The 10,686-nt window shown below is 38.6% G+C and overlaps 1 protein-coding gene across 1 annotated transcript; it reads right to left on the bottom strand.

Annotated features, from left to right (window-relative positions):
* Positions 1–1,008: 1,008 nt before the first annotated feature.
* On the bottom strand, positions 1,009–4,849 carry ndufs6 (NADH:ubiquinone oxidoreductase subunit S6). Its single transcript, XM_023272255.3, has 4 exons — positions 4,681–4,849; positions 4,319–4,372; positions 3,815–3,937; positions 1,009–1,146 (listed from the first exon to the last, which is right to left on the bottom strand). The coding sequence occupies exons 1-4, from the start codon at positions 4,822–4,824 to the stop codon at positions 1,078–1,080; spliced, it is 390 nt and encodes a 129-aa protein (XP_023128023.1). The 5' UTR covers positions 4,825–4,849; the 3' UTR covers positions 1,009–1,077.
* Positions 4,850–10,686: the final 5,837 nt, after the last annotated feature.

Raw genomic sequence — 10,686 nt, forward strand, 5'->3', positions numbered from 1 at the left:
CCTCTGAACCAGTCAGACTTACCAACCGCAAGACCAACCAGTCAGCTCTCTGACACTGACCCGGCTCGCCTGCCTCATTTTAACAATGCACCTCTCTCCCCTTCAATCATCCACTGTGGTCTGACTATAGATGAGGTTAACTACAGCATAAGCCTCACTTCCAGGAGTCACCAGGGCCAATTATATCAGCCTGACAACTCTTCCCAACCTGAGCTCTATGGTGTGGAAAATGCAGTTCCACTGGCTGCATCACTGGGGACAGAACAGGCTAGTGCTGTCTGGAGCCTGAGCCGAGCGCAGGCCAATTTGGCATGCAGAGGTCTATGGAGAATAAGCCTGATGAAATATATATATGATCTTCTTCAAACATGTATTGTTCCGCGCTGCTGTGTCTTATCACGCTGGCTCCCTCCTGGTATCTTCCAGGCTTGGCAGAGCAAGACTTTACAGCGCAGATTGTGGGGATCTGATGCAAAAGGAATGCTAAAGCTCTCTCAGCACTCTTCAGAGTAAACAGCAGAGACAACACATCATATACGTGCAGATCAGTTATTCATGCAGGCAAGAAATGTATCAAAACAACTCTGGCTGATAACAGTGGAGCAGAGAACAGTTTTGAGGTGCAGTGTAACACTCAGAAGTTGTTCAGACCAAAAAAGGTTTACAGCACACAAACCCTCTTAGTGTCTGTATTGGAAAATACATAAAACTTGGCTTTTTATTTCAGGAGGGCAAGTCTTTTATCATCTTCGTCTGTGCTACACACATCTGCAGGACACTGCTGACCTCTGTCTGTCACAGAGTGGAACTGCATCTAATCAAACTAAATCACAAAACACCTGCTACTGCAGGAGCATTCATCACACAGAAAAGGAAATATATTTCCAACCATATTGGACTGTAGAAGCATGTGGAATGGAACATTTTAGACAGTATAGTGTTGAATAATGTTGTCTCTGTGTTTATGCCTGAGGGCTTTACAAAGAAGAATGCACTTTCAGACAGGCAGACAGACAAGACATAATTTATTAACCAATATGGCAATTTATACAGAGAAGCAAAGACAGAAATAATGTTTCAGTGGTGATGCTTCTGCTTGAACTGTAATCCACAGTAGCCACATGTGCCCACCCTTGTGTCTTTATCCTAGAAACAGAAATAGTGGAGTTACAAGAGTGCAGTTTACAGTTTGGGTGTTTTACATCAGTTTAGCTGTTAAGGTGATAAAGAAGGTGACAGAACCTAAAACTCCAGCTAGGGCTAATAGTTATCAAGACAGTGCTTGTCAACTTTCTTTGTAAATCCAGGTCTTCTTCTCCAGGCTCTTTGTAAGCTCCCAGCCTCCGATTCACAGTGTGACTCGTCCTCCAGACAAAATGAAATGATCATGTCACCTACTTCAGTTAAGAGGACCAGAGACGAAGCAAGTTCAACATAGCCGTGCTTTCTTTGTGGAAATCAGCTTGACAATAATAAATGTCTCATTCAGTGATAATAGGTATCATGATGGTGGGTAGCAACTTCCTTTGTTAACTCAGGCTTTCTGCTTCAAGCTCCGTTCACACAAAATGGGACTTTTAACACGTCATGTGACTCTTCTTTGCACAAAATGATGACAACTATTGTGAGCCGTCAGTCAACCAGTTGTGTTCATGAAGAACAATAAAAAAAGACGGTAAAAAGCACTGTTGCAAATTATGCAATGCAGGTATGCTGGTAGAAAACTGGTAAATGAATTTATTTTACCAATCAAAGGAGCTGCTTATTTGTAACCGACAGCATATTAGAGCTATTAACTTTATATATTTCAACACAATAATATAATGACGTGCATTTATGTCCGATACTGTCCCATAATGCAGGATATCACTTAAAGTTTTGGTCAAATCGAAGTGAAATTAATGTTACAGATTGAATATTCTCTGTAATAAATACCAGTAGAATAATCAGTTTTTCTGATCTGTGTTCCAACATCTGCAGCTCCAGCAGTATAAATGATCTCAGCAGCAAATCAAGACCAAACATAAAAACACATTTATGATTTCGGCCTCACCAACTACATACAATGTTGAGTTCCCATGGCAATGCGTCACATACAGCTTGTGAAATTTTATCTACTCTGCTTCATTCTGTGTTTTAATAACGTACAGATCAACAGGTTTGCAAACAAAATATATTCCTCACCTAAGAATTCGTATCACTTATAGAGAATTGTTAGGAAACAATTTGGTTAAAGGAAGACAACTCTTAAATTTTAAATCCAAAACTCAGAACATAATCTGCTCCCGACCAGGTTAGCTCCACTGCACAAGTTACCACAGTGATCTAGTCAGGTAGAAAGAGTGCCACCTTCCTGACACTGAAAACTAACTTTAGGCTCAGCATAACTTACTAAACCAATAATCTCATTTTGTAGTACAGACCTCTGGTTGTTATAGTGGAGAGCTATGATGAATAGAAAAATGTATTAAGGTAAAAAAGTGCTATTACTACAAATGATGGTATGGAGAAATGAGGAAGAGGTAGAAGACAGTTAATTGTGTAAGTTAATGTCAATGCAGCCACTTATTTCTGTCGTGACAAGTTCACATAAGAGATGTTTAAACTTTATACATTTAGAAATGATACTCCAGAAGTTCCTTTATATCAGATACTGTACATAATAAAGAACATGTGAATATCTCTTTCATTTTTGTCAAATCCAAGCAAAATGTTACTGATTTATTATTTTCTGAAATAAAATACCAAATAGACTAATCCAGACTAAGTTTTCTAATCTGTATTCTACTATCAGTGTCAGCAGCGTAAAATGGACTTGACAACAATTCAAAATCAAGCAGAAAACATATTTATGCATTTTCCAAATTTCCAACTGAACCCATGTAAGCTCCTGTAGCAACCCAAACAAATAGTTTTGTTCAGTGGGATTCCAAAGAGAGAGCTCAACACGTTTTCTAGTGTATTCCCTCAGCTGTATCACTCAGAGACAATAAGGTCAGGAAAAGTATTGGTGCTTCTCACAGCTGATTGAAATCCCGCACTCTGAATAGAACTTTCACTGGACCAGGTTACCTGTGCAGTATCAGTTATTATGGTGATCTAGCCATTTTAAAAGAGAACCACCTTTCTAACATTGAAAAATCTTGCTTTAGGCTCAATGTATCTTGCAAACCCATTAATCTTGCTTTGTAGTACATCCTCTTGGGGTACTCCATGATCTTAACTACATAAACTTAACCACAGCAATGTCATTTTCTGTTTTCCAAAATCACTAACAAGAAACCTGCTTGATTTAAAGGCGTAGTGCAGTTGTTCATTAGTCCATTCCTGCAATCTGATCACTAATCACAATGAACTAAATGTATATTAGACTGGTTTAAAGAGCACAAATTATGCACAATTTTAAGCACAGATTCTTGAACATTTTTTTAACATATCATTTTTTGCATTTTGCACCCTCTGTCGGAAACACTTTGTTTTAGCTTCTATTCCGCTCTGATTGTTCAGCTGCCCTGACAAATGCAAGGTAGCATTGGCTATGTACTGTAAGCGCAGATCTTTGAGTACGAGCAGACAAGCAACCCTAGCAGAAATAGCTCTAATCAGAAAATAATGGCAGACTACAAGGCAGCTGCTCATTCTTTGTTTGAGGATGTGCCATACTAGCCATTAGGCAGGTGTTAGCAAATATGTTACATGGATGTCTATAAGTAACAGAAAAGGCAGGTAAGGAGCAATGTTCTCGGTGGGTGAGAGCAACTCTGTTTGGTGTAGACTTAAGGGAAGGGAAATCTTAGTTATATGTCACTCTTACCAAGTTGATGTAGACTTTGGGGTGACCCAGAGCTCCTCCACCTCCATCACAGGACACCACTCTAGCCCCAATGTCAGTCACTGGCTCCTCTGCCACCAGCTTGATGGCAAAGTTCTTATTCACCTAAACACACATCAAGGAAAAACAAAACAATACAAAAGACTTCTGTTGTTATCTCTGAGACAAAATGACGTAACAGAAGATAGATAAACACTGTAATGGTGTTCATTAATTAACTATTTTGACGCCTTCCTTACATTTAGTACTCGGGTAAAGACATTTTTGGGACAGATTTCAGCATTCAGCAAAACGAGGAACAGAAGTACATTTTAGAATAAGATGCTTATCCTTGACATTATATTTGATACAATAAGTAGGTGGACAGATGTGGCCAACACGTTGTTTGATATAAGCGTGAGCTAAAGTCACTATCAATCTAGGTCATACACTGAAATTAGTAGCAAATCAGAGCTTCAATAAGCTCATTTGGTGGTTGTGTCTTACCTCTTTCTGCCTGCCAACGAACCTGGCTCTCCTGGGATCCTTTTCATCAAACACCTGAGAGGAAAACAAAGTTGTGCATTGCACTGGATTACAGGTAACACTTAGAGGTCTGTGGGAACTGTACTGCTAGCTGTGACAAAGAGCATCAATTATACCTTTAAGCAAAATATCAGTCAAAATACTTTAAATATAATGGAAATTTTTATCAATGACCCACACTGAATTCTGATTAAATAATTAGGAGACAGACTTTTGCAAGGCTGTCCGATGATGGACGTAATGGAGCTACTAGCTACAGTGAAGGTTAGCTAACATTAAGCGAACCGCGAAGAGCAACAACAGAGATGCAGTCATAAAAGTACCTGTCCAGTGTGAGTAATGGCTTCACCGGTGCTGGACACCTCTACGCTGTAGCGGTGAGCAGGTACAGCAGTCAGCCTCAAAGGAGAGACGAGCACTTTAGCATTTTTACTGAAGGACAGAACTCTACCCACAGCGGCAGCCATGTTTACAGCAGCCTGTTTACCCAAGATGCCTTGCAGAGAAAGTGGATGATGTTTGCTATCCCGAGTTTTAACTGTCAGGTACACTGAACTTTCGCGGTGTATACCAATCACACACCCTATTTAAGGCGTATTTTACTCTAAAATAGAACAAATAAAAGTATGGCCATCTTGTATTTAGACTGTGAAAGTAAAACGGACAGCGATTTCTTTTCGAAGCTAAAAAGGGAAGCTGTCTGACAGACATAACTGAGGGCTAAACACTAAGACGTAAGTCGCCCGGAAGCATTTGTATGAACCTCATAAGCAAGAACATCAACGCGATCGTGTTGTGTCGATTAAAACACAGCTTTCAGGGGTATAAGCCTCTGTTAAACTCTTTCTAGGACTTTGTGAAAGGTTTGTTTCCGTACTGTGACTTTGTGATATGACTGTATCCAGTCCTGGATTATGGTGTGAACAGTTTTACCGTGTAGCTTTGAAGCTAGCAGGTCAACTGCGACACGCTCGTCTCCTTGGCGTGTTGCGTATCTCTGCTGCAGGGACACCGGGCTGTACTGTTTACATGTATTTTATTATACAAGAAAAACAACAACTTGTCATTATTGTTCCTAAAATGGCCCCTTAGATGCGTGTGGTTGCTCAGTGTTTCAGGGTTATACATTATTAATTGAAAGCTGAGCTGTTTTAACTTGACAATAATATTTCAGATATTTATAATACGTGATCCGGTTTTGCTTGCCTAAGTGCAATGATTTATCTTGTCATTAATTATAAAAATGCATTTTTGAAATACAATTAATTTCTACCAGTATGGTTAGAATGTTATTCCATTAATGCATTGTTGAAAGCTCTAAAATTCTTTCGTCTAATTTATGTCGCAATAAGGCTGTATCTAAATTTAGTTCTCAATATTGAATGATCTACTGATAATTTCCTCGAATGATCAATGATTCATTTAGTGATTCTGTGTAAAGTCGGTGTAAAAGTGCCAATCAGAACCTGGGATTATTTCTTCAAAGTTTCTGTTTTTCCTGACCCAAAGCCCCAAAATATTCAGCTTGCTTTGTAGATCATAAATTTCTTGAGTTTTTTTTTTCTTGAGGAATGACTAATGTTTTACTCATAAAATACTGCGCCAATCAACCACAACTTTTACACCTGTGTAATATTATGTGAGTTCCCCTTGTACAGTCAAAAAATCTCTAAATCACATGGACACAGGGCTTCTAACTGTGTCCTGTGATTTCCTGGCTCCAGGATGTTGGCAACAGTTACTTTTAGTTCTCTGAGTTACGGGGTAGAGCCTCTGTGGCCTGGACTTGGTCCACGCATCCCACAGATGGTTGTTCAGATTAAGGTGATTAGTGGAGCTTGGTGGTTCGGTCAACACCTTGGGCTCTTGGTCGTGTCCCTGGAGCTGTTTCCTGAGTAGTTTTTGCAGTTTGGTGGAGCACATTGTCCCACTAGGGAACGCCGTTGGAGTTTGGAGGGCCATTGATTTTAGGGGATATGCTTGGTTTTCATGTGGGTTCTATGTGTCAAAGTAACTCATCCACCTGATGATCAGTGTTATTCACCTCACAATCAGCGGGTTGGTTTTAGCTTTGTGGCTCATGGTTGTATATCTGAAGTGGCATTCACCAAACCGTGATATCTGCATATAAAATCATCTGTTTTGAAATACTCTCTGCAGGCTTCGATGCAATGGCCCCCCTCCTGCTGAAACACCTGGCTACCTCCCTGACTCGGCAAGTGGCCCAGATGAGTCGGTTAAATCTTACCTTCTCCTCATCGGCAGCCGGTGCTTACAGATGTCTCTGCACGCTTACCGCTGCCCCTCGCACACTGCTTCTCTCATCAGCCAGAGTCAGCTCTGTCCAGCTCCCCTCGTCTGGCTCATCTCTTCTGGGGCAGTGCCGGCAGCTTCCCTGCATCCAGCAGTCTGCAGGGATGAAAACCAAGTCTGCCCTGAAGAGGCGCTGCAAAGACTGTTTTTTTGTTCGACGGAGGGGACATTTATTTGTGTTTTGCAAGACAAATCCAAGACACAAGCAGAGGCAGGGCTAAAAGGTTGAAGCAGTATTGAGAAAATTGCTTAGAGGTTGTGGAAATTTACAGAAACTGTGCTGCGATAATAAATTTCTTGATTGAAAATTGTTTACAGCTGTTTTCGTATCTTTGTATTTCCTTCTTAGCACCAATGGCTAAAAATACACAATTAGATTATAGTGAAGTAACCACAGCTATTGTCAAACTTCTGGAAAATTTGATATAGTGAGAATAGTTAATGTGAAATTAGTTGAAATGACACCATGCATCTAAATTTATCAAAGTATTTTTTTGGTAAATGAAAAACTTTGTCAGTAAGTTTTGACTGTATATGGTACATTGTAGGTCCCTTTAGACATATAATATACACTAAAACTCACACTTTTATTCTTGTGCTAACATAATTGCACAAGCGTTTTCTAATCATCAGTTAGCCTTTCAACACCATTAGCTAACACAATGTAGCATTAGAACACAGGACTGATGGTTGCTGGAAATGTTCCTCTGTACACCTATGGAGATATTCCATTAAAAATCAGCCGTTTCAAGCTAGAATAGTCATTTACTACATTAACAATGTCTAGACGGTATTTCTGATTAATGTTATCTTCATTGAAATAAAACTTTTCGTTCAAAAATAAGGACATTTCTAAGTGACCCCAAACTTTTGAACGGCAGTCTATATATAACAGGTTTGTTACCTTGTTATCATGTTCGTATGATGCTTTTTTTTTTTTATATGATAGAAGACACATCATCAGTGAAATAAGCAGTTAACACCACAGCTGACTTCAAAACTTCAGTGTACTGACAACCTTTTCAAAAACACTGATACATGATTTCAGGATTTTACACGCAACAAACCTCAAGAACCAATCCTGCCAACTTGCAGTTAACGTGTTGTTGTTTTTCAGAATTTGTTCATGGTTTGGACATGTATGACTGAATTACTAATTATTATAGGTTACCATTGTATACTAAGTCATTTAACAGTGTTTGAGCAGAGTCTTAGGTGAGCTGATGTGCCGTGTAGTTAGAGACGGGGGGGTGTCATAGATCTCAATGTTATCAAATAAGCAACAGTATAGAGTTACATTTAGGGCAAGAAGGGAATATTTTGAAGGGGGAATAAAGTTTATATGGCGTAAATCAGTGTTAGTTGTGACAGCTTTAATGCTTAACAAATTCACTCACTTAAAAATTTGAATTCATCTAAACCATCCTACTTCTCATCCCCAGAGATGCAGCTGTTACATAATTATAGCTACCTCTGTAATCCAGTTACTGAGTGAAATTAATTTATTAGGTTAGTATTCTTGATTTTATTGTCCTTGTGATGAAAATGATTAATATAAATGAAATATTTCATTACACAGACATTAGCTTTTCTGCTAGATACGTTTTCACTGTTCTTCCACAAGAGGGAGTCAAAGGCTTTGCTACAAGAATACAGGTTCCAACCAGCAATTACTTCATGTAACTATCACTATATGCTGTCCAGCCCTTGTGAGAAACTAGATGTTAATCTCAAAAACTCAATGGCCACATTTGATGTAATTGAATGATTACAGAAAGACAGAGAAAGTACCACGAGCATAACAATACTGACAGCCTGCAACATGCAAACTGATTAACTGAGGAAACCAGACTGGTTGAAGGATGTTTGACAACAAACACCGAGGATACGACTGGTCCTACTTGAATAGCTTTTTGAAAGGTTAATATTTACTGATGAAGGAATGAGGAACAACAAAACACCTGTGTATGCACGTACCAAATGTTGTTTCAGCTGAACACGTCTATTATCTAGAGAGTACAGCAGGTAAGTATTGATCCAATATTTGGCACCTTTCAATGGCATTTCACTAAAGCACAAACACATATTAGAAGTTTCCTGCATGCTTCCCATTGTGAGCCCTGTGAGCTGTGAAATGCTGCAAAATAGGCAAGACTGGTTGACTTGGAATACTGACTGATCACAACTGAGTCAGTGAGCAATTTTTTTTTGATGTGAGGCTAATAAACCAGTCAGCCACCGGATACAATGTAGATCAGCCATCTGTTGCTTTGAGACTCAACAAAGTCTGTTTACATGGACAGTTGCTGTCATCTAGAAAATAAAAGACAGCCAACAGAAATTGATGGGAGGATCAAATGAAGGAGGAAACTGGACTTCAAATGCCTACTGTACTTCAATGAAGGCCATCACCACAAACATCTCAAAGACGCATTCCACAGCCAGCGAGTTTGTGTCGTGTATGTGACAGTCTGGGTGTTTCTGTGACAGTCGCTTCAATGACTGACCTAGATATTTCAGATGTCCACTTTTATACAAAAGCTTCACGGTGTGATCCATTTTTTTCCACCCATGCACTTCTAAATATGGTGTCCCAAGTGGCAGAGGTTTTACTCATCTTATGAAATGTTCAGAAATGAAAACTGCAATATGAAACTTTACAAGAACAAATTGTTCAGATGAGACTATGGTATTTTTCTAGATCACATAGAGTCCAGCATGTTTGGTGTGAACCTGCTATGGACTACCTGAAAGCATGGTCCTGGCAGTGGAGCACCGAAGTGTGAAAAAGGTGAAAAAGGTGTTGGGGAAGAGACATATACAGACGACTCTACAAATGTCTGTAAATATACCAAAATGCTGCCTACAGAAGCTTGACAGAAGAAGAATATTCCAGCATGATAATGATCTAAAGCACACTGCCAAAAGTCAAAAATAGAAAAAAGTGAAAACTATGCAAAGTATGTCACCTGACTTGTATCGAATAGAACACCTCTGAGATAGACAGATAGATAGATAGATAGATAGATAGATAGATAGATAGATAGATAGATAGATAGATAGATAGATAGATAGATAGATAGATAGATAGATAGATAGATAGATAGATAGATAGATAGATAGATAGATAGATAGATAGATAGATAGAAAATAGATATAAAAAAGTCATCTGAAGAATGACAAAAAAACATCTCTCCAGAAACGTTGTATTCTCCATACTCGGTACAAGAGAGTCTGGCATTAATAATAAAGGTGGATATATGAAGTATTTAAAAAATAAAAGATTTGAATCTCAGTAATGTAAGGTGTGCAGACTGTTGTTATGTGATGCTTCTACTGAGGGATCTGTATTTTTAAAAGTGGAAATCCAACAGTTTTTAAATTTCAATTAAGTTAAATTTAATTTATTGGCAAATACTGTATTGTTCAATTAGTAATACATGTGAATACCTGTAAAGTGATACAAATTAAAATCGTGACATTTCAGTGATATTGCGCAGGTGTGTACTCAATTCTCTTGTAGACTGTATGTCATATGTGCCTGCATTGAAAGCATTTCATCATTTTTTGTAAGCAAAAATGCTTTTGTAAGCAACCCTGATTTCGTGTTAAGTTCTTTGGGGATGCAGCTAAGCAAAGTCAATAAGAAAGATCTGTAATTACTCTAAACATTAACGTTCTTTGTAATTAGGTCTAAAAATATTTAATATCAGTGGGCCAAGATCAGAACTGTTATTAAATACCGCCAATCAGTTATTTATAAGATCATTTCTAAAGCAGCTTGGCCACAGATTTGCCAGTTCATTTATTTTTTTTTTCATGTTGGGCATTGGTCTCTATAGAATTTATCATCTGTTTCAAAATAAAAGCATGAGCAGAAGGCTGCTTACGTCATGCGGCGGGTTTCAGTGTTTTCATGAGCTTGAAGCCTAAAATAGGACAAATGTAAACTCGTAGTATGTCGAGGAGTGATCATTTGTTTGAGGCAACAGTTTGTCACTGTGCCAGCATTAAAA

The sequence above is a fragment of the Amphiprion ocellaris genome, chromosome 15, assembly GCF_022539595.1.
Source record: "Amphiprion ocellaris isolate individual 3 ecotype Okinawa chromosome 15, ASM2253959v1, whole genome shotgun sequence".
NCBI classification, from domain to species: Eukaryota; Metazoa; Chordata; class Actinopteri; family Pomacentridae; genus Amphiprion; species Amphiprion ocellaris.

Bases quoted from the DNA above. Each gene is read 5' to 3' on its own strand.
- ndufs6 (XM_023272255.3), bottom strand. From the start codon at position 4,824: ATGGCTGCCGCTGTGGGTAGAGTTCTGTCCTTCAGTAAAAATGCTAAA. The intron at 3,938-4,318 runs GTAAGACACAAC...ATGTGTGTTTAG, and splicing joins TCGTTGGCAGGCAGAAAGAG to GTGAATAAGAACTTTGCCAT. The intron at 1,147-3,814 runs GTAAGAGTGACA...TTCTGTTTCTAG, and splicing joins CCAAAGTCTACATCAACTTG to GATAAAGACACAAGGGTGGG.